The sequence below is a fragment of the Magnolia sinica genome, chromosome 3, assembly GCF_029962835.1.
Source record: "Magnolia sinica isolate HGM2019 chromosome 3, MsV1, whole genome shotgun sequence".
Lineage (NCBI taxonomy): Eukaryota > Viridiplantae > Streptophyta > Magnoliopsida > Magnoliales > Magnoliaceae > Magnolia > Magnolia sinica.
Window position 1 is genome coordinate 108,782,427 of NC_080575.1, and position 23,817 is coordinate 108,806,243.

General features: G+C 39.6%; 1 protein-coding gene across 3 annotated transcripts; it reads right to left on the reverse strand.

Annotated features, from left to right (window-relative positions):
- Positions 1–1,432: 1,432 nt before the first annotated feature.
- Positions 1,433–22,817, reverse strand: LOC131240643 (uncharacterized). 3 transcript variants are annotated; one of them, XM_058239004.1, is made up of 13 exons: positions 22,367–22,815; positions 18,603–18,774; positions 18,250–18,467; positions 14,384–14,444; positions 11,306–11,378; positions 11,001–11,078; positions 10,652–10,809; positions 8,407–8,575; positions 6,675–7,137; positions 6,054–6,443; positions 4,772–4,975; positions 3,214–3,347; positions 1,433–1,901 (listed from the first exon to the last, which is right to left on the reverse strand). In XM_058239004.1, the coding sequence occupies exons 1-13, from the start codon at positions 22,769–22,771 to the stop codon at positions 1,724–1,726; spliced, it is 2,703 nt and encodes a 900-aa protein (XP_058094987.1). In that variant the 5' UTR covers positions 22,772–22,815; the 3' UTR covers positions 1,433–1,723. The 3 variants fall into 3 exon arrangements, with proteins under 3 accessions (XP_058094987.1, XP_058094989.1, XP_058094988.1); XM_058239006.1 differs by having other exon boundaries at positions 18,603–18,812; positions 22,367–22,506; XM_058239005.1 differs by lacking the exon at positions 4,772–4,975 and having other exon boundaries at positions 22,367–22,817.
- Positions 22,818–23,817: the final 1,000 nt, after the last annotated feature.

Here is a 23,817-nt window from a genome sequence, read left to right on the forward strand (position 1 = left end):
AATGATCCAACCGTTTATGTGATGGAACTCACTGTTGATGGGGTTACCTAAAAAGAGCAATGATCCAACTGGTTGCATGATGAACCTTACTGTAGATGGGGCTTACCTAAAAGTGCAATATGATCCAACCGTTTGCATGGAATTCCCTGTGGATGGGGGTTACCTGAAAAAAAAAGAGAGAGAAGCAATTCCGGGGTTAAAAGAGCATTTAAACCCCCAGAAGGTATTGAATGTCTACGCGGGCATTTTGGAGCTATGGAGCCAATAATAGGAATGCAGGTTGGGTACAGCCCCCGCCTGGACTGAGCTCCCTCCGCCACTGACAAGGTGGAATTTGATTGGATGGCCAGTGGGTGTCGGTGTCAAAGATGGGCATGGTCATGTGGGGAGCCGATTCCTCACCTCGTTTTTCCGGATCATTTTAGAGAATCATCCAAAAATTGAAACAGATCCAGTTATAAGGTGGACCATACCACAGGAATCAGTGGTGATTGACCATTAATGGGCCACAAGTTTTGGATCAAGCTGATATTTGTTCTTTCCCTTATGTAACCTTATCAACAGATTGGATGGCAAATAAACACTAAAGAAACAGGTGCCCTAAGAAGTTTTTAATGGTGTTCAATCCCCACCGTTTCCTAGAGTATGGAACATCTGAGATTTGGATCTTCATTTTTGGGATCATGCAAAAAAACGGATGGAGGGTGAGGATCAGAATACATGCATCAAGGCTGTCCCCACGGTAAGGATTGCACCATCTTGGATGAAGCTGGGGTCTTACCTAATCCGCTCTCGATCATGTGAACTACTTTCAAACATGCTTTGTGTAGGTTCCGTCTTCGGGGAGGCACCTCAACAATATACTTTCCGATCTTTAAGGTATTTTGGGGGGTCATCCATCCCCAGCCATATGGCCCATCATATGAATGGTTTGGATCAATGCAACATAAGCTGGATCCAACTGCTACATTCATGACATTAGGTGTGTGTGGGTGCCCGTTGTTAGCATCTCAAAACATTAAGAAAATGTCTAGACTCTAGCAGTCAATTTGATCCTTTTGTAATGAACCAGACCGCTAATTTAACAGGGCTCCCATTCGATGGGTATGCCGAAAAATCTCTTAGATTGAACATTTTTTCTTTTACACACACGCGCACCACATGAGCACTCGAATCACGCACTCTTGCCTACCATTGAACACTTGAAGCCAATGAATACCGTAACTAATGCGAGTCTGTTAGTACATTACATGGCGTGTTAACAGTCGGCCATAGGGACGCCTTTGGTTTAAATTTAGATGGGATTTAGAGGAAATACTTTTTGTACTATTTTTGTGATGTTTTGACCTCTTCTTTCCAATCGAAGTGAACTTTGTGGATCGTGAGTCTTGTGACTTTACCAACAAGAACAAAAAAATGCAATTGATCAAAGTTGGAAAAAGTAAGGAAAATTTCCCATTTTCATTAGTATTAAGATAGTTGCATGTTTGAAACAAGATGACTAATAAAAATTAGCATTTTGGACATTTACATTTATACCACTCGAAGTGTGCCCACAAAATACCTCAGTTCAGAAACAACTTCCCATTTGTTAAACAAAGTTGCAGCATGTCTCTGGTCGAAGCGCCAAATCGGCATGAGGCACCATGAAAAAACGATGATGCAAGTGCTGCACAGGGTCATGAAATGCATCGAGCTCTAATTGCAGATGGGTTGGGGGCTGTCAAGATTCATCAAGAACAGGGTCACCAGGATCAGTGTTCTGCCTTGCAGAGAGCACCTTGTCTAGGGTTTCATCAGGAACTTTGATTCCGGTGGTCTCCATGTCTGCAACAATCGCAATGGCTGCATCGACTTCTCCAAGATCAAGACACAGTGAGATGACTTCATCATACAGTGGGCTGCCAAAAAAAAAAAGATAATAGTAAATTTCAATAATTTTGGGGTGGGACCTAGTTCATTGGTGGCTAGAAAAGGGTGGCTACATTGATGTCACAGGTCTGATCACCAGAAACAAAATAGATTCCTAGTTCAGATAGGGATGACAGGTAGTGCTTGATCGGTGGCTGTTGGTGCGACCTATGAGCAACGGTTGACCAGCACGAGTTAGACCCTCAATTGAACTGACAGGGGGAATGTGCATCAGGATGGAATCAAACTGACACAATAGTGTCCAGTGTGGAACTTGCACCAAATTCAGCATAAACAACCATTTAGAACAGTCCTATAACTCAAAAGCTTGAGTCAAACTCGGAAGTGTGTTGAGTCGAGTAACAAGTTCTTTTAAAATTATAACATTGTAGACTTGACAATTCAAGTTTTTGTTGAGCTTTAACGATCCAACAAGATAATTTTCTTTTTGAGCCTCAATGGAATCTGGTACCTTTGAGTCAAGCTTTTCCGACTTCTCAAACACAGAGAAACCTTCCACTCTCTGGTTGGGGGTGCGCATAGCATCTGTCTCGGCTATTTGTCCTGTAAATTTGCAATTTCTTTGACATTCTAAATTTCACAACTTGTCCCCTTGCGGTTAGCTTAAGCTTGGAAAAGGGGTTAAACTGTAGTAGGATGAGTATAGCTGACGTAAGGATGTTGAGATGGATGAGTTGCAAGGCAAAAAAGGATAAAATTAGAAATGAATGCATTCGAGGGAATTCAGGAGTGTCAGTAGGTAATAGGACGGGGGAAAAGTAAACTTCAATGGTTTGGTCAAGTACAATGGAGACCAAGAACTGCACCAGTTAGAAGGTCAGTACAAGTTGACGGCTCTAAAAGGGCAAGGGAAGACCCAAAAGGACGTGGGTTTAGGTGGTAAGAAAAGACTTGACAACTTGTGACCTAACTGAAGTTATGGCCCTTGATAGAGTGGAATGGTGGAAAAGGATTCATGTAGCCGACACCAATTAGTTGGGATAAGGTTTAGATGATCATGATGATGATGAAATAAATTACCCTGATTTTCAGAAGCCGATGCCAATTAGTTGGGATAAGGTTTAGATGATCATGATGATGATGAAATAAATTACCCTGATTTTCAGAAACCGATGGATACCCTGGAAAAGATCCTTATGGTGACTGGCTTCCATAATCTGTTATTTGGAAAAAAGATATATATTGGAGGATTTTTTTTCCTGGATTTTTTGATGAATTTGAAGCTTAACATGGGATTATCAGTCTTCTGCCATTTATCTTATCCAGAAGATTTGATCCTACCTTCCAAAAACATAACCCAGGCTGTGTGTAATCTGCAAAATTCTCAAGAAAGCTGAAGGGAGGGGAGCTCTTATAGCCGCTCGCAGTATAATGGCACAGTCTCCAATAGTTGGTGTTCCACCCAATTCGATCACCTGAAATATTATCATACATCTTATAAGCTTTTAAGAAATGTAAAAGCCAAGTCTGTTATGGTAACAGTGAAAGCTAACTTTAAGAGTAAGGCAATGTGAAACTAGTACCGTAAACCTGAGAACTAAACCTGTACCATAGCTACTTTAGATAAATTATGCAGGGAGTTTAACAAAACCCCCCATAGTTTTCATCAGAACAGACAAGAGGACTACCTCAGAATTTCATAGCTGACCAAAAGAACACTGCTACAAACACCAAATGTGATGGGGGGAATAAGATGGTATTGAACTCAATTAAAAGATTAAGAACATGTAGCAGTTTAGGAAATCAATTCCTACTCTAGATGCCACGATATTAATATTTGCATCCAACAATGGACTGTGGAATCAACTTCCAGCAATGCTCCAGTGAATCAACGAAAGGAAGAAAAACTTCCCATTAAGGTTAATGGGTACTGTAGGAAATCCCACTAGATGGTAGAAGAATCATCTACCAAAGGAATAAGTACATTAAAACAAAATATCATCATGTATTGGTCCATACATGCAAAAAAATTAAGGAAATGAACCAACAGGATTCACCCAAATAAGAATCTAAGTGGACTACAACTATCACCCACATTCCTAAAACACTCTTGAGTTTGTCAAAACGCATGGGCCTTTGTAGGCTGTAATGTTGCACAAAAACCCATATAAAGTGCATACGGTCTATATATGAACCTAAAAAAAACAGCCGATTGGACTCGTGGGTCCCACAGTTCAACCAGTTCATCCTTTTGGCTATCTGATTGCATCTGTGGGACACACAGACCAATTGAAATCTTGTTTTGGTCTGGATCTTCAATCAGAGCTCTCGATTTGGTCCAGATCTTTGACCAGTAGTGGGGTCCACTCTTGGACCTCCTTTTGGTGATTGGCCACATCCCACATAAGGGTGCCACTTTACTTAAATGCTGAAAAGACTATAGTACACCTAGGTGTTTTAACAAAACCCAGAGTCTTGACTGCGTTTGGCATTTAACGAATCAAAATGGCATTTACATGCAGATTTCTGGTGATTCCACCCGACATGGTGAATCTTCAATTGCCCATGCACGTAGATATACTGAGCTTATCATAGTTCCTTGTAAAAAGGCCTCAAACTTGATCCACAGACAACAAATTATCATTATTAAAAAGGATGTAGTGATGTCCACAATAATTGTTGAAAATTAACTACAACAAGAATCAATCAAGCAGAGAATCCCTGCAGCTGAAAAGGTTGAATTTCAACACATTTCATAGTACCTATTGAATAGCAACTTCCAATATGAATTTCTGTAACAAAAGACAGGAAAAAGTTTCAGATTATAGGCATAACAAGCAAGCCAAGAGCTAAGAAGAATACTGTGCTGTATTCACAAAGGAAAAGAACAGTGACATGCCTTTAGCATTATTTTGATTGCTAACTCGACTTCCCATTCTTGAGACCATCTTTGAGGAGGTCTCATTTTGAGTTCTCTTTCCCATGTCCAACCCCAAACATCTGCAATGGTATACATATCTGAAACATCAAAAATTCTTCTCTCTCTCATTTCCTTAAATGCTTCATGTATATCCTCAGGGAACCAGTCATCGTCATTGTCATCCTGCATCAAAAGATTCACCAAGTACACGCATGACAGTTAAAAGGTGGAGGCTCAGGTTTTCAAGATGACACATGTGAGAATCACTAGAATTTTTCAACACACTGGTAGCATCACATCACTGAGCAGGATTTTCCTTCTTATAATTACTGACTACAAGATATACAGAAATTGGAGATAATTTTTTACAAGTCTTCATCACCATGGTTGGAGATGCCTATCCCAACTGTCTCAAAGCCTAACAAGACATATTCCCAGTTATAGACTGTCTAAAATAGTTATTAATTTAAAAATGTTACTCTCTCTTTGTCATGTCTGAATGTTGCAAAATTCTGCAAGATACTTAAGAAAAAAATTGGTGCAAGCAAAAGCAAGTTAAATATTAAAAATGGTGTCAACCTAACAATGATTAACTGCGATATCCGTAAAAGAATAAGCAGAGAAAAAGATCTGATTTCTTAATGTGGCACAGTGCAACATCTACTAAAAGAGGACATTCATAGTACTTGCCTTTGCATCAGGACTCTGCTTCTAAATTTGTGTGATGGCATCCCTTGTATTTTATCTCTCTTTAATAAATTCATATTTTATCAATAAAAGATCCAATCTTTTTCTCATATATCTGTCACTGAGAAGACTAACTCATCTAATAAATATGCAAGTTACATTTAGTTGGACAGGCACTAGCAATAGCACATTAAATATCTAAACATCATGCTACCCTAATAAAAATAATTCATATCTTTCACACAAATAATAATAATAATAATAAGTCATAGGGCTGCAAAATAACGATAAACAGAAAAACATGTTGGAAAGATTTGCAAGCATATTTGCTAATGAAATAAATAGGAAAATAAACAGAAACGATTAGCCAGTAAGATGATTTTTTTTAATCAAGAATCAATAAGATTTTTTTTTTTTTTTTTGAAAGATGAAGCAATAAGATTTATTAAAACAGCCCAGAGGCTGAAGCTAACAAGAAGCAAGCCACGGCATGCGAAACAAGAAGTAGCCTGTAAAATGATGATGATAATAATAATAATAAAAAAGAAGAAGAAGAAGTTGATTAATTTCATACCTCCACTGGTACTCGGCGGACTTTCCTCCTTGATTTCCTTCCTGTGGTAGTTGTTTGGTCAGAATCCTTCAGCAACTGCACCCCAATCATTTGGAGAGGCTTAACTGCTTCCACTTCTTTGTCCTTAACCCTCTCTCCTTGACTTTCAGTTTCAGTCTGTTCAACTTCCTCCTCCTCCTCTTCTTCGGCCTCATCATCTTCCGCCTCTTTTGAGATATCATCTACAGCATCGGCATTGTCTGCTGCGTCTGAAAACTCTGAATCTTCATTGCTAGCAAGCTTTCCATGAACATCATCTATGCATTCTCCAAGAAAACGACGCTTCCAGAACTCTGTGTTTCCATCTTCCAACTTAATCCGTGAAATCAATTCATCCAGTTCTTCATCCACCTGCAAAGAAAATCATATAGAATAAACTATTGCCAAGCCATCCTGCTTTTATTCCTCAGCATCTAGAGGGAACAATATTCAAAGCATGGGGGCTTATGACTCGAAGTAACTCCTAAGAAAATATAAACAGGAATTTATATCCTGAGCGTGCAGCAGCATATGAATATAGAAGTGCTTACAACAAACAAGAAACAGGGAAGTCCCACGAGTCTTATGAAGGAAACTACTGACCTCTTCCTCTTCTTCCTCCACAGGAGGAACCCAAAGAGGCCGACCACGGGAACGGTTTATTCTTCTTGCTTTTTGAACCCGCTGGTAGAGAACATTTCTGGTTCCATCTATAGGCAACCCTTGTGCTTCTAATTCTTCCTTCAATTCAGAGACTATCATCTTACTGGCAGCCTTTGGCTTCAGAGCATTTTGGTCAGGACCTTTAATGATTTTCTTCAATCTCTCCTCCACTCTGAGGTAATCAGATTCAGATACATCCCCTAAAGCAGCAGGTCCCTCATTCCTCAGGGCCTTCAGGAGCTTACGATGGTGTGACTTCCAATTCTCAAGACACCGCTGTTTGAAAGATGTTTCCATTGGGTTTGAATAAGCAAATCCAAGGGCATCAGGATCCAGAGGGGTTTTTCCTCTGCGTGGCACCCAGCGCTTGCGTTCACCTGTAAGGCCCCCCTCTGCTATATACCTGGTGAATGTGCATAGCAAAGACTTTGACATAAGACAAAATAATAATAATAATAATAATAATAACATGCAGATGAAGAAGCAATATTTACTCAATTATTGTGATATTAATACATTCAACCAGTTCCCCAATTAGTTGGGATAAGGCTTAGATGATGAGGATGAGGATGATGAACCAGTTCCTTCACAACTGGCAAGATCTAGTTTGGAACTATTAAAGGCCTATCCTCGTTACCTTCAGAACCTTCTTACCAGAAACCATAGTAGTGGCCTTACAAACTCGAAACTATCAATCTAGCTCCTTTATTCTGATTCAATACATGGAAAAGAAATGCACTAGTTTTCTAGGTCAAAAGTCGAAGATGGGGAGAATTGTGATGCCAACCATCCAAACAAACATGAAATAGTTTATGTTTCACTGTTTACAAAGTACAGGAGCAAGGTCACTAAGGAATGCATACACTCCACATCATCCAAAGAATAACACAGGAGTCATATCTTTAGTTTGGAGCACCTACAGGTAGACAGAGAAACTGCATTATGACCGGACAGGAGACTTAAGTACCAATGCTAACAAGTCCAGAAGAAGTCTTGCATTGTTTAAATCAGCTTTAGATTACATGAGCCATTACTCTGTCATTCATATTTATGATGCCAATTGTGCATATTTTGCCAATGCATAGCAGATTAATTTAGCTGGTGAAGTTCATACGAGCACTCCAAACCCTAGATGTGGTCAGAAAAATGGTGTGCTACTTTGTCATTGGTCTCATACAAAGCACATCTTTTATTTTCTTTTCTTGTCTTTTTTCTTTTTTACTGATGAGTTGCATTCAGAGCACATCAAAGCCAACCACTATGTATGATGGTGCAATTGCTCCAAATTGTGGATACTGCTAGCAAACCAGTGATGCTTTTCTGCATAAAACAGGTTCCCATTGCCCTCATAGAGGTATCTCCAGTTCCATACAGAGTCAAAGAGCATAGAACCTGAACATCATGTATGTAACGTAACTCAAGAAGCAGAAGCAAATCTGGGTTCAATTAGCAGAATTCTTTTATCATGAAACTAGAAACAACTGCAAACAAATTAAACAGTTGGCACATGCAAAACAATGAAACTTAGGAGTGATGAGAAAACTGAATTAATCTGACATGAGCAACAACCAGAAGGGGGGGGGGGAAAAGAAAAAGCTTCCACTTGCATGAATCTAAGACTTCAACAATTGCGATATTATTTACTAAGATTGCTGATAAAGATAAGGCAGACCTTGCAATATAATCAATCTCAAATCCAAGTTCAGCCTCTTCCTGTAATGGTTCGATCCAAGAGCTCACCAACGTACGATATTTTCTGCTCAAGATCATTGCTCTTGGGGCAATGGGTTGATTATCTTTCGCCATTGCTTCTAAAGCTTCAAGCAACTCAACAATCCTTCCTGATGTCAATCATAACTAACCTGCTCAGAGAAGTATTAAATTTACAACAAACGAACAATGCTGCAAATTGCAAAAACATCTTGAAATTCCTGCACTGATGGAAAGAGTTATATAGTACCATGTTATTGGTGGACATACAGAATCTATTTTTCCTCAGCTCTGATGAGAATCTTACCATCTAAATCATAAGTTCTGTCTTCTCCAGTTACCAAATTAATTTCCATTTGTTTTAAAATTATCTAGGGTGCAACAAAATTACTGCTTATAACAACAGATCTTCTTGCATATCAGTCAGAAACAAACTAAGAAAGTGAGATTTACTGATGGGGACATCGTGCGCACGCCGCCTACACGCGCACGCACGCCACCCCCCCTACGCACGTACGTATGCAGAAGGAGGGCCCCACCATCGATCTGGTTCGATGACGACGTCCAGGGAAGGCCTCCTAGCTAGAAAATGAAGTTTTGGTTCAAAAGGGTGGGCCCGATAGTCAAGAAAAGGCCATCATGAGTCCTCATGATCATGGCCCACTCGTTGGATTGATGTCATATTTTAGGTTTTGCTTATTGTTATTATTTAGAACATCGTGAATGCTTTAGATTTCTTTGTTTGATTTTTATTTTAGTTTACTTCACAGCCAAGTAATAGGTTGTGCACATGATGTGAGTTTTGGGATATAGGATTTTTCCTATAAATAGGCACCTCTTGTAGTTCTTTTCATTCATTCAAGTTTAATAAAAAAAAATTCTGCTTTATTTTTCTGCTCTCTTCGTGAGTTGTGGAAGAATTCAAAAGTGGGTGTAAAGACCTCTCTTTTCGAAGGGCTAACTACTGTGGTGCAAAGCCACATTGATCCCGATTCACCCCATCTTCCATCATCTTTTTTTATTCCATCTTCTACCACCATCCGTGCTTCAAATTCATCCTTTGTTGCATCAGTTTTCTTCATTACAGCAGGTTTCTAGATTTCAGCCCACAGGAGGGCTGAAACTTCGACGGAGCACCACGCACAAGCCGTAGCTCGGATCGACCTGAAACTTCGAGGTTTTGGAGCATACCCCTGGCCGACCAAGGCCAAGGAGAGCTTTTCCGCAATCGACGCTCCCTCGCACGTGCGGACAGGTACCTGCGCACGTGCCTGCACACGTGCGAGCGCCCCAGGCCCATTGTCCACACGTGGGATCGTCTTTTGGCTCAAGTTTTTATCCTCTTTTATCCTCTCATAGCCGTTTTTCATGAATCCTAGCCCTAGATTACGTTTTCCCTAAGTTATTTGTCAATCTTCTCACCCTAGGGCTCCTTGAATTAAGATTGGGGAATCCCTTGGATTAGAGACTAATTCTTATGCATGTGTGGTAGATTTCTATTTCCCTTTGAGTATTGTTTGGTTCATAATTTTCACTAATTCAGCCCTAATGTGTGTAGGCCTGGACCCGCATAGATTCCCCTTTAATTGAATGTTTGGATTTTCATGTGGGATGTGGAATTTGTATGACTGTTTCTGAATTGGTATGATCTAAGCCTGAAATCTTGCATATCATATTTAAATTCATGTCCTGCATCATTTACACACCTTACTGGCCTGATGCCTATGATACTTGGATAGGATTCCAAAGGAAACAATATGGTGAGTTGAGATTAAATGGGCAATTGTTCACTCACTTCCATAGGATAGTTCTTCCTGCTTGAAATAAAAGGCAACAAGTTCATTTTTAAAATACCAGTGATGTCTCTTTATTTTCTTCTCTTTTTCTTTCATTTCTCCAATAAGAAAGAAGCAAGAGGTTTCTTGGAACTTTAGAAGAGGGAGTATCAAGATTTAGGTCACAAATATCATGCATACAGTTTGAAGCTTAAGTCGATTCTATGGCTTTTAAGGCTTTATTATCAACTAGTAGGAATTTTCTGATTGCTCTATTGTAGAGTGACCATAAGCTTGAATGGACTTTTGACCTCTTGGTGCCCAAACTAAGAAGTGAGACGTGAGACATACGATCATATCTATAGGATTTCATCTTTCTGGTTTGAGGACAAGCTTTATCGGTGCAAACAATGAGAAAAGTAGCAAACGTACCTTCTCGGCATAAAGCCCGAAGATAAAGAGAAAGTGGATCCCCAAAGTTCCCTTCGTTATATAAAACTTCCACTCCTCCTGGGAAGTTCTTGAGAGCACGAAAATGCCGGATAGCTTCACCTATGACACAATACTTGGTAAAGCACTCCACCAACAGCCTGAATAAAGGAGTATTGAAATAGATTAAGTTATTGGTAATGGATGTTCCCTCAAACAAAGTTATAGACAAGGACCACTTTGTAGTATGTAATGCATAGCAACACTTATAAACTAGATAAACTTTTAATAATTAAGGTAAGCTTGCACCTTACCAAAGACTATTTTATTCAGTGGGAGAGAATGTGCTTACGCATATGTCTTCACGTTTGGTTGCAGACGCTTGTGATCTTCAACCATCATTCCAAGTAATTCAGCTACATCCTGCACCCTACACATTGTAGCCAAGAGAAAGAAACCTGAGGCATCACATACAGTTACTATGCATTGTGACAGAGAATTTCCATGATCGAACCCAGTGGCAGAAGAAAATATTGAAACCTTTTGTACTCATCATCAAATGACTATAGTAAGGCATCTCCTAACAAAGCTATGTAAGAGTTTGAAAAACTGGATTTAAATACCTTAATTATTTGGAGTTCAAACTTCAAAATTTACCTGTCATAGGATTCAGCTCTGGTGTATGCTTGGATCACCCAGTTATATGTCTCCGTATCGGGTTTCATAAAATCTGCAATGAAATTTCGGCAATTATATATAGAGTTTTTTATAATTCCCGAATGACCGGTGAAAAACAGTTTTTTTTTTTTTTTTAAAGAATTTTCTCCATTGAGTATTGACAGAAGTAAAGAATTCAAAAGTTGCAAGACAGAAACAAAGCCAACATCCATTTTAACATGGTAAACTAATCCAAATGCAGAGAAATGTACCTCAGAATTCATTACATGAGTCATAGTCCTAGACTCCTAGCAGAATATTTGGATAAAATCTTTCTTAGACTAAAATGCAACAAAAATCTAAAATGAAACAAAGCCAACACGCATTTTAACGTGGTAAACTAGTCCAAATGCAGAGAAATGTACCTCAGAATTCATTACGTGAGTCATAGTCCTACTCCTAGCAGAATATTTGGATAAAAGCTTTCTTAGACTAAAATGCAACAAAAATCTAAGAATAGGGATGAAATTTAAGGGAAGAAACATCAATTATTCATCAATGAGTAGAAGTCTGCTAGTATCTTTGCTTGGTTTTTGTTTTAGTGTCTTGTATCTTTCTTTCCTCGCCTTTGGCGGGTTCTTCAATAAATTTTCAGTTACCTCTCAAAAAAAAATAATTTAAGGGGTTACTTCTACCAGTCCACCACCTCATCAATCATGGCAATAAGGAAATGAATTAAAGTGGGAGACAGGTAAAACTCATGTATAATTCCCACATACCAATTGGTAGGAAAATCAATTTTTTAACAAGATCTAAAAGCAGCTTCCTTAAAAAATGGAGAGATTCGGAAGGATGTTTGATGCGGGACAATTAACCACTTGCTTTAAAAGCTCGAACTGATAGAGCACGGCAAATCAATCCCTTTATCTCATAGCCCAGGCCCCACATCCCACGGGTTAGGACCTTGGCCGAACCCCCCTCGTGGGCCCCACTTCAAATGGGGCCCGCCTCACATGGGCCTCCCACCCCGAGTGTGCCCCTGCATTCCACAGGCCACCCCACTTGAGCCCGGTGTGAAAATGCCCATGCATTAATCACCCCCAGTGAGGAGTATCGAACACGAGACATCTCGCTCTGATACCACTTTGATGCAGGACAATTAACCACTTGCTCTAAAAGCTCAAACTGATAAATCATGGCGAATTAATCCCTTTATCTCATAGCCCAAGCCCCACATCCCATAGGTTGTTAGGACCTCAGCTGAAACCCCCTTCGTGGACCCCACTTCACATGGGTTTCACTTCACACGGTTGAGGCCCACCTTACACAAGACACCCGCCTCACACGGGCTGCCCACACTGAGTGTGCCCCTACATCTCACGGGCCACCCCACTCGAGCCTGGTGTGAAAATGCCCATGCATTAATGTTGCCCATAGAATTCAAGCTGGGTGGAAGAAATGGAGTAAGTGCCTCTAGAGTTGATCGTCATGTACTAATTAAACTGAAAGGGAAATTTTATAGGATAGCTATATGACCTCCCATGCTTTATGGGAAGAAAATGGGGCAATTGCCGAACAACATGTTCATCGGATGAGTGCAGCTGAAATGTGGATGCTGAGATGGATAAGTGACAAGAAAAGGAAGGATAGAATTAGAAATAAATGCATTCAAGGGAACTTAAGAGTAGCACCAATAGGTAATAAGATGAGGGAAAGGAGACTTCGATGGTTTGGTCATGTGCAATGGAGAACAAGATTGCACCAATTAGGAGTGAGTTGGTACAAGTTGAAGGCTCCAAAAGGGCCCAAAAGGGTGTGAATGAAGGTAGATAGAAAAGACTTGATGACCTATGGCCTAACTGAAGGTATGGCCCTCGATAGAGTGGAATGGTGGAACAGGATTCATGTAGCCAACCCCAATTAATTGGGATCAGACTTGGATGAGGATGAGGATGATGATGATTCAAAAGCAACTTCCAACATGAAAGTAATCATGAACTGTTTCCATGTGACAAAAAGCAATAGATGGCTTCCCAGCTCCTCTTAATAAAATTAGCATTACCTTTCACACTTAAAAAAGAAGAAGAAGAAGCCCACCTACTTGTGTGCAAAATCTGCTCCCATTAAATATTAATCCATATCCATTCACTTGATATTGGTGAATCAGGAGGCTTGATAAGGCTATGATGATTATGATCCCATTCACTTGATAAACAAACCCTCTTCTTCAGACACTAATATTTGATGAATTAGGATTCCCATTGCTGAAACTTTATACCCGTTAATAGAAAAAGAAAAAAATAAATTACGGAAACACAATTTTTATTGAAAAAAAAAAAGAAGAAGACAGAAACACGACGACGAGAAATCAACTCGTACGAACTACATGGAAGACCAAAAACAATCAAAAGATACAATAGAAACACTAGCAAGTGGATTCAGAATCAATGCCTGCACTTGGAACTGCAAGACCCAAAAGAATCAAAAGATACAGCAGGAATGCTAGCAACAGCTTAAGAATCAATGCACATGCAATCACGTCCATCTTAGCCTTTTCTTAAAAACCTCATTAGGAGTACGATGGTGATTAAGAGCACACCTATCGTTGCATTCAGCCCAAATCAGCCACAAACCCACAAGGAGTGAAAAGCGCCACTGAGCTTTCCCTTTATGCCCAATTCCACCCCCATGCCACATCAAGAAGAAAGACATGATTGAATGCAGCATCACCCGAGAGCACTGGAACAAATCAGAAAAATCTTTCCCATGCTTCTCTAACAAAGATTCAATGCATGAATAAATGGTCGACCATCTCTACATCATGGTCAACCGTCTCTATTAACTGACTTTCAAATGACCAACTTCTAGAATCACAAGTAGATTTGGAGAATTACAAAGATATTCTATAACATCAAAAATATTTATATCATGGGTTCGGCCCTATAGCGAAATGGTAGGCACACTATGTTTCAACATTGAGGTTTCGAGTTTGACCCCGGCTCACCTACCAAAAAAACTACTACAAGGATACTCTAATGAAACATATGTAAAGCAAGAAAGGTCAGAGGAAATATAAACCTTCGCCATATTCCATGTTCTCAAAGGTTGCAAAAGCAATTTCTGGTATTCCACAAGTAGCCTACACCATAGAATCAAAATGGAAACAGTTTAGTGGGCCATGCGTAAAGACTAGCATATAAAATGCAGCTTAAATGTGCAACATATCTATGAAATGCAACTTAAAACTGTGATTCAAACCACAGTTCCCAGTCATCAACAAGCACTTCACAAGTTCAAGAAACACGCTTTTCACAGCCATAGTAATTTCATTCAGCACTGCATACAATCTGGACAAAATTTCATAAATAAGTCGACTCCACCTCTGTGTGTGGCATAACCTTTGCCTGGATTCAACGCCACAGCCCACTAATGTAATGCTCCTGGTTTGCAACCAAGGAATACAGTGCTCAGTCCAAGAGTGAGTATGGAAGGTCAGTTTCCAGTTGTACAAGCAGGCCAATTGTTCAGTGATCTAAGCCATTTATATGATGAGCCTTGCTGTGGATGGTCCACACACCAAAAATCCCCTAGATTGGAAGGCCATAGGATCAAATGCCTGGCCTTTCCTTTGGCTGGCCTTAAGACTGTTTAACAATAAGGATTCACCAATCTAGGGAATTTTGGCGATTGGTTCCTGTGTTCTAGATATCGGCGATGTTATTGATAATATTGCCAGTGTTATCGGTATCGCCAGCTGGGCGATACTGAAACTCTCAAAAACTACAAAATTCCCAAATATTGCCGATATCCCCAAGATATTGATATCGTGTTGATATCATGAAAATATCGTCTTGTCCCACTTTATAAAAATTCTAGATGTCAGTGATACTAGCAATATAACCGTCGACACCATTTCAAGTCCAGAAACTGTGTTATTTGCTAGAAAATCAGGGGGACTAGGAAGGTGGATTTCAACCATACCATCTGATCTTTTACATGGGGGAGATGTGAGCAAGGACAGTGACAGTGGGTTGGATCTTCGAAGAATAGTTTTTTTTGCGAAAAAACCTGTTAGTCTTTAGATTAAAGCTTTGTTTTAAGCTGAAATCCATTTCTATGCATGATCAGCTTCAACTTCAAAACAAATCCATGTCCATGCATTGACATGAATTTGAGTTGAAAATCCCCCCTCCCCCATTTTCTCCTTTAAAATTACTAATTGAGGACCCAAATCTTGCGTGGTGATGAGAGTTGGCAGATCTATTGATTCATGTAAATTTTTCAATTTTTCAAAAAAAAAATAAAATAAATAAAAAATAGTTTTTTTTTATAGAAGGATGACAATTTGTTGAAAAAGCAGCAAAAAGAAAAAACCAAAAACAGAAAAAGCCACCCCAACAGGCATGCGAAATCCCACCCCCACCCACTAACTACGTGCTAAGAACAATAAGCCCTACACCCAACCACTAGAGATTGAGCATAACCCCCCCCAAAAAAAAAAAAACCCCACTGGGTTGCCCAAGATGTCCAATAGTTCTCCATTCTTGAGACGCTTCCCCCTATTCATTGCCATGGGTTGGGTTTTTCCGGATCGTGTAGAAGAAATTTAGTTATTTAAAAATTAAAATTTTGAAAATTAATAATAATTAAAAAAATCTATTGTATTTGGTAAAAATAATGACAACCTATTTTTCTTAAATATCTGGTTTGTTTTGTTTCTTTTCTATTTATGGTTGTATGTTGATGATCAATGCGATCCATTTCTCGAGAAATATATTACATTATCAAAGATTTTTAAAATGTGATAAACAAAAAAAAAAATCTGTTTATTTAAAGACTATTTTTTATTTCAAAACTTATTTTTTCCATGATTGTACGGTTGTATCATACAATGCATCTATGTATTCGTGCATAGATGGGCAAGGTGTTCGGTAACAATAACGGTGGCCATAACAACCACCACCGTTACCTTTATGATATGGGTCGTAACGAATGTTACGGCTCCCGTAATGGCCGTTACGGTCTCCTTTTTTTAATGAAAAAAAATCCTAAAAAACATGTTTTTGCTTCATAATATTGATTAAAAAGTATGGAAAACCTGTATTTGCCCCATAACAGACAATTACAGGGCTATTATGGCCTTTATCGGGACGTAACGTACCGTTAATAGCAATTACGAGTCATTTTTTTCCATAATGGCTGTTACGGCCGTTATGACCCCATAACGTGTAACGGTTGCTACCATTACCTTTACGTAACGGTCTTTACGGCACACTGTGAGATGGAGAGATTGATGAATGGATGGGTGGGTGGATGGATAGGTAGGTGGGTGGATCATGTATGTATGCACATGTATGCATGGATGGATGTATTAGTATATCAGGTATGCATAGATGGATGGATGTAGTAGCATACGTACGTATGTATGAATGCATGTATAGATAGATGATGGATAGACATGTATGGATGTATGTAAGTATGCATGTATGTACCAATGTACGCATGAAGAGATGGATGGATGGATCATGGATGTCTATGTATGTGCATGGATGGATGGATGGATGGATGTTTGTAAGCATGTATGCATGGATGGATGGATAGATCATGTATGGATGTATGTATGTATGTATACATGCATGTATGGATGGATGAATGTATGAATTTTTCTTCGATTTAAGTGAGGGATGGATGGATGGATCATGTATGTCTATGTACATGCATGGATGGATGTTTGTACGCATGTATGCATGGATGGATGGATGGATGTTAAGTATGTATACATGCATGCATGGATGGATGAATGTATGACTTTTTCTTCGATTTAAGTGATTATTTTAGTTATCTTAGTTATTGTTTATTACTTACATTTGTATGATATGAACTCGTTTTAGTTACTATTGCACTGATTTTTTATGACAACGCATTGTTTAGGCCCCCATTAAATGGAATTCCTTTTTTCTATTCTTTTCTTTGCTTTTCTTTTTTTTTTTCTTTTTTCTTTTTTTTGCTTGCAATTTTTTTTATTCCTAAATATGTCAACATGTGTCTTTTAGCATCTCCTGAAGTTTCACTGAAAAATTCCACCTCTTTCTCCATGTTTCCCTCAATCAGCGATACATTTCCTGATATTGGCAATATTCATACATGTTTCTGTATCCCAGGTCAGTGATATGTGTCACGATACCAATACTACGAACACTAATTAGTCCATCCACATTGAGGCCCATCATATAAACCATACGGATCACTGAACCATGGCCCCACTTGTACGAACTAAAAACCCAAGCATTATACAAGACCTCTTTGCAGCTAGGGAGGCTGGGCTTCATTAGAAAACATCACATGGGTGTGTTTACAGAGGTAGTCTATGTAATTTTGTAAAAAGTTGGGGCAAAGCTCAGTTTGATTTTCCAAAGAAAATAGGGATAGATCAGTTTCCAAAATTAGAACATGAATGTTTAAATGTAATTGAAGAATTGATAATGGAATAACAAGATTTGTTCACCAAAGAAACTCCTTTAATCTCCTGAAATTTACAATTAGCAAGTATTGACATTTATTTGATCTTCACAAAGGAATCGATACGTGATATAAGCTTTGTGATATTTGATATTCTTAATTTCATATGTCAAGCTGTCACAAGCTCAATACAAGTGAGATGTATGGGTCTCATCTGTAGCTATAAAGTTTGTGAAAGAACCAAAGAACAAGTAGCCAAAGCATCAACAGTTATTAGAACTACGCAAACTCCTTACTGATTTTATTTTTTTTAATGAAATAAAACTATCAATAGCTTTTTTATGAAAAAATCAACTATCCTAAAAACTTCAACGTGGGATGCATCTGATATGACTGAGGGAAAGACAGTGAAGCACAAAACAAACACAAAGGCATTCCAAGGAACAGAACTTTGTCGCTCTGCAACTGTGAATTTATATCTTTACCTGTACGCTAAGAAGACAATTAAAATGAAATGTAGTTGCCATTCTTCCCGCAGCCTCCATTTCATAGGCAATGGTCAAAGCATTAGAATGGTCACCAGCTTTACAATCTTCTTCAATTAAAAGATCATACAACTCATCAGTGGCTCTTAGTCCTCCTTTCGCACCCTTCAAAAATACATTATTGGCATCTTCCAAATGATTGTTTCTGACTAGCTCCTCTGTTTTCAAAGAATAATATGTTAACTAGCTTGGTTGGATTTTCTAAAGCATCATTCAATGGCAGCATAATAACTAAACACACGCAGAGAGAGAGAGAGAGAGAGAGAGAGAGAGAGTTAAAGAGACTTATGTACCAACGAGAATTAGCCAAGCCTGACGGATGTCAAAGTTCAACTTCTCCATTGCTGCAAGAATCTCTAAGCCCCTGGTTGCATGGCCTTTAGAACCAAACAAGCGAATCAAAGCAACAAATGTTTCATGCAGAGGACGAAGGCCTGCACTCAACTCCCTTCGCAATGTCTGCATCTGCATTGAGTATAGTAGTTCTCCAGCATGAGTACATTCTGAAATTCACATATAACCACATCAACCAAACACCAATCAGATATCAATTACAAATTGATCGATTCCCCTGATCCTTGCTAACCATTGCTACAGCATCAGGTTAATAAAATCCATAGCCAAAAAGTAGAAGTAACATTCAGGTAGCAAATAAACATTTGGAAGACACAAAGTTGAACTATGATCTAATTCCTATTAGCTCCCTATTAGAGAGACGAACAAAACAGAGCACCGCAATGAAAATGCAAAGTGTCACTAAATTCCGTTCAAGATGTACCAATGGGAAAACCTGAGGAGAAAATCATCTAGGATTTTGGCTCCAATTTGCAGATGACGTGACTTTAGGTCAGACCCAATCCTATTTCATCCATGAATTGACTATTTGCAGATTGCAGGAGATCCAAAACGTAACCTCATCTTTCCTCTGACTCCCATTACATTTTTTTTTTTTGAAAGAGACTCCCGTTACATTATTACCCAAGAATACTCTTGCAATTAATCTGACTCCAAAATGCACGTGAATTAAATTTTGTTTTTCATAAATGACAAATATGAAGACAGAATTAGCATTTTAGGCCTCCTATTGAGGGATAAAAGGATTTTTATTTTTGGATCAAAATATGGCAAAGAAACCAATGCTCAAGTGTTACTTAAAGGATTAAATATTTTCTTTAAGATTTTTTATTTTCATAAATGGCAGGACTTTTATTAACTATTTCATAAATGGCAGGAATATTTATTGACTAAAATGGAGAAATCTTTTAAAAATCTTTGTGGGGATAGCACTTTTTAAATGCAATTCTCTCAAAGCCATTGTGTGCATATTGTAAGAACATGCTGGTCCATGGAAATTAGCACATACCATCAATTAGATTTCTGATCGTACAGTGGACTAGACATTTTGATTAGTCATATTATGTGAGAGCATAATGAGAGAGATGAACACTCCCATTAAAGGAATGTAAACACTAGGAAAGCTTTGCTCTTGTTATAAATGTGCATTTCTGATACGGCCCCATGGAAGGCACAATGGGTGTTGTTCCATACTAGGATTATCAAGTTAAGGTGGGCCTAGCTAGCAAGTCATTTCTACTTGAATTTCTCTTTTGATTGGTCATGGCTAATTGGAAGATCTTTTGGAATTTTTTTTATTGGTTATTGTTAGTAAAGTTTATCTCCCTTGAGAGACGTGATGTGAGCCGTTCAAGGGGGGCTGTAAACTCTTTTGGAGGGAGGCAATGATAAAATTCAGTTCTAAAGAGGCCAGCTCCCCTTCAAGTGGACCATTTTTTTCTCTTTTTACTATTAAATCTCCACATCTACATCATTGACACATAAGCTTACAAATCAAATTGGCATCAGAGCCAATGATTGGGATCTGATAGTGGACGGAACAAGATGTCAAAAGCTAGACAAGGAGATCAAACAGTAAAGGGTAACTTCTAAAAGAACATAGAACAGCGGGATTGAGTTCTAAGGGAGATCTTCCAAAGGCTCAAGCAGTTTTCACTTGGCATCAATGAATCTTTGGTGAGTTAAAAACGAGATAAAACATCCAATGGATCTAACGATGGTAATTCTATTCAAATGAAGTCAATACAAGTGGACTTTCCTCTTTTCGACGGTGAAGATCAACTGATTGGAGCCTTTCTTAAAAAAGAAGAAGATCAAATTCATGGATTTGTAAAACTCAACGATTCCTTGAATATAAGAAAATTCTGGATGAACAGAAAGTTTTAGTTGCCTCCTTTTATCTCGAAATGAAGGCAATACCGCGTTATAATCGGTTAAAGAAAGGCATTGTGTTCTCGCTTGGGGCCATACGAGCTTGAAGATATCAATGGGGCCTTCATCAAGTTGAGAGAAACTGTGTTGGTCCAAGAGTATCAAGTGGAATTCAAGAAGCCGTCGAATCAGACCGCCAGGTTATCAGTAGAGTTTACCATCAGTCCATGTGTGAGCTGGAGGATGAGATCCACTACGATATCCAATGGTCCAAGCTGCAAAAACTCATGATGACTATGGGACTCATGTGACTGCAAGATGTAAGCATCCCAACAAAGAGTCCAAAGTATGAACCCCCAACAACCAAAACATTTCTAATCAATAGATAGGGTGTTAAGCTTTCTTTCTCAATGATTCAGCAGCTATCTCCAATAAAGAAAGTACCTCCTCAACCCCTCCATGATTCACGGGCCCTAGAAAAACACTGTCATGGCTGAGATGGATGAACATAGGAAAAATAGTCTCTGCTATAAGTGTGAGGAAGGATTCTCCCCATACACAATTGCAAAGCCCAACTGTGCATAATTGCAGGCTTCCAGCTTTGACGGAGAGTCAGACAATAACAATGTGGAAGATACCAGTGCAGATGGAGCCCGCAACTGAAACAGTTTCTTGACTTCAACCTTGTGGGCAAGGGTTTAGCAATGGGAGGAGCATGATACAGCCCCATGGGAAGACATGGATCTTGTTCCACAGTCGGTAAGTGTGGAGCTTAAAGGGCCCAACTGATATTGACAGGGTAGTTCATGATGAGCATGGGACTGTGTTATTCTTATTATCAGGCTCAATTGGCATAAACTTTACAGAGGCAGTAGAGCTCCTTCGAGCCATCAAGATCATTCTGCAGTTCGGTTTTTGTTTTGGTTTTTTTTTTCCCTGGTTATTGTTGAAGGAGACTCAAGAAATGCAATGGCATTGGCAAAAACTAATATTTTCCCATGGAAGGTGGCTGTGGTTGCAGAAGAGGTGATGGAGATTTGCCAGGGCAAGTCTATAACTTCTGCGCATGTGGGCCAGGATGCAAATGAGAATTGATGATGATCAAGCAAAGGAAGCTGCAAGTAGAGGCTCTCTTTTCATTGACAATAGGAGAGGGCTGTAAGTTAGCTAGTTGCTGCAACTGCTGTTTGTTTCATTTTCTGGTTGTCTGAGCAGCTGTCGTAGCCACATTTTCCATTGTCAGGCCATTCCAGCCCTCGTTGAACTATATTTTCCTTCTAGTTAATAAAATCCTTAAGTTATCCACCAAAAAAAGAAAAAAGTGTGGAGTTACTTACATAGTAGGATTCGTAAGTTCAAAGGTGTCCCTAGTTAGCGAGTCCGGTATTTTAGAATTCCTCTTTTGAGTGGTCATTGTTAATATGAAGAAATGTTGGATATTTTAACAGGTGTCCCTAGTTAGCGAGTCCGGTATTTTAGAATTCCTCTTTTGAGTGGTCATTGTTAATATGAAGAAATGTTGGATATTCTAACTGATTACTGTTAGTAGGGTATCTCTCTCAAAGAGAGAGGTGGCGTAATGAGGCCGGTTCCCTTCAAGTGGACCATTTTTCTCTTTTCTTCCACACTAATCTCCAATCCACACCACTGATACATACAAGAACGAATCATTTTCTTTACCAATAAATAAAAGGGGTGTGATATTTCAGTCATGAAAGTTGATAGTTTCACCCCCATAAAAGGGTTATTAGGCTGTTACAGATGTAATTAGGCTATTACAACTCTACAGGGGTGAAAATATCGATTTTAGATGAAAGGAGAAGTGAATTACCGCGCCCTCGACATCGCCAGTGAGCGTCTGCGAGACAATCAGGCCGTGGAAGGAGCGGGGCCCAGGGCTCAGGCCTGCAGCGATCATGTCATAGATGACATCAGACACGCCAGCAACGTCGCGAGCCCGTGCCCGACCCATCAGCTCCTCCATGAACGTAAACCTCAGCCCTTTCTCCATTGTCGAGATCGAAGCGGCCAAAGAAGAAGAAGAAGAAGAAGAAGAATCGTCATCTTTCGATTGCTTCTTCTTGCGGGTTTTCTTCTCTGGCGTCGAGATTGCAGAGAGGACAACGACGGTGCGGAATCGAGTGGGAGTTGAAGAGAAGCTGAAGTGAGTAGGATAAGGAAATTTGTGCGCTTCTGGTTTTAGGGGCGTTAGGGCGCAGGATAAGAGAAGCGCCATTTTTTTTTCCTCCTGTGAAGGAGAAGATGGATAAGAAGACTGAGGGGTTTTAGCGAGGGAGGAAGAGGTTTAAGAGCTGTGTCGGAATTCTCTAAGAAATCGCGCGACTGAGATGTTGAAGGATTATATCCAGACCATTCATCAGATGGGGACACCGTGACGAGCCACCTGATGATCGGACCCGCTTGAATTTCTGTTGGGTCGCACCTGATGAAAATATCATGTATATCGCACGTGCGAAGCATTGACACGTGTGCCGTTAGGAGGCAATCTGGCGAGTTCCATCTCACTGCCGGCTGGCGTTCGTCAAGACGGACGCGGATCGCGTCCTACCGTCCGGGCATGGCTCTGTGGGGTTCAACGTGATGTAAGTGATTTATCGCCGTTCATCGTTTTTCTAAGATCATTTTAAGGTACGAGACAAGAAATGAGGCAGGTGCAGGGCTTAAGTGGACCACAAAGTGGGGATTGAACGTCCACCATTAAAAACTTCTTAGGACCTGGATAAGATTCGGATGAAGCTGATATTTGTTTTTTTTGCTTCATCCACGTCTACATGACCTTATGATAGGTTGGATGGTTTAAAAAAAATAAAAAATCATGGGGCTTTTAGAAAGGTTTCACTGGTGGGTATCATTATCACCCCCATCTTCCTTTGGGGCGTGTTTGGCCGGATGGATCCCATGGGAGGGATGGGATGGAGATATGCCAAACGAGCCATGGTAAAATACTGGAATACGCCAAACGAGCCAAACAAACGCGATGTGCTTGTCTCGGGACATCATTACCTTAAAATTGATCACATCCCTCCTAATCCCGTTCAATCATTCCTTGGGCGTGTTTGGTTAGACAGATTGGAAGGTAAAATCGCAGGATATGCCGAGCGTGCCAAACAGACTCCATGAACTTGTCCGGAATATAGCAATCCCATGGATCTTAAACAAATCCATTGACACCACCATCATTACCTTAAAATCCATCCCATCCCTTCCAATCCGCCCGCCCAAAAAGGCTCTTGGTGTGGTCCATCGGAGCTTTGTACCTGC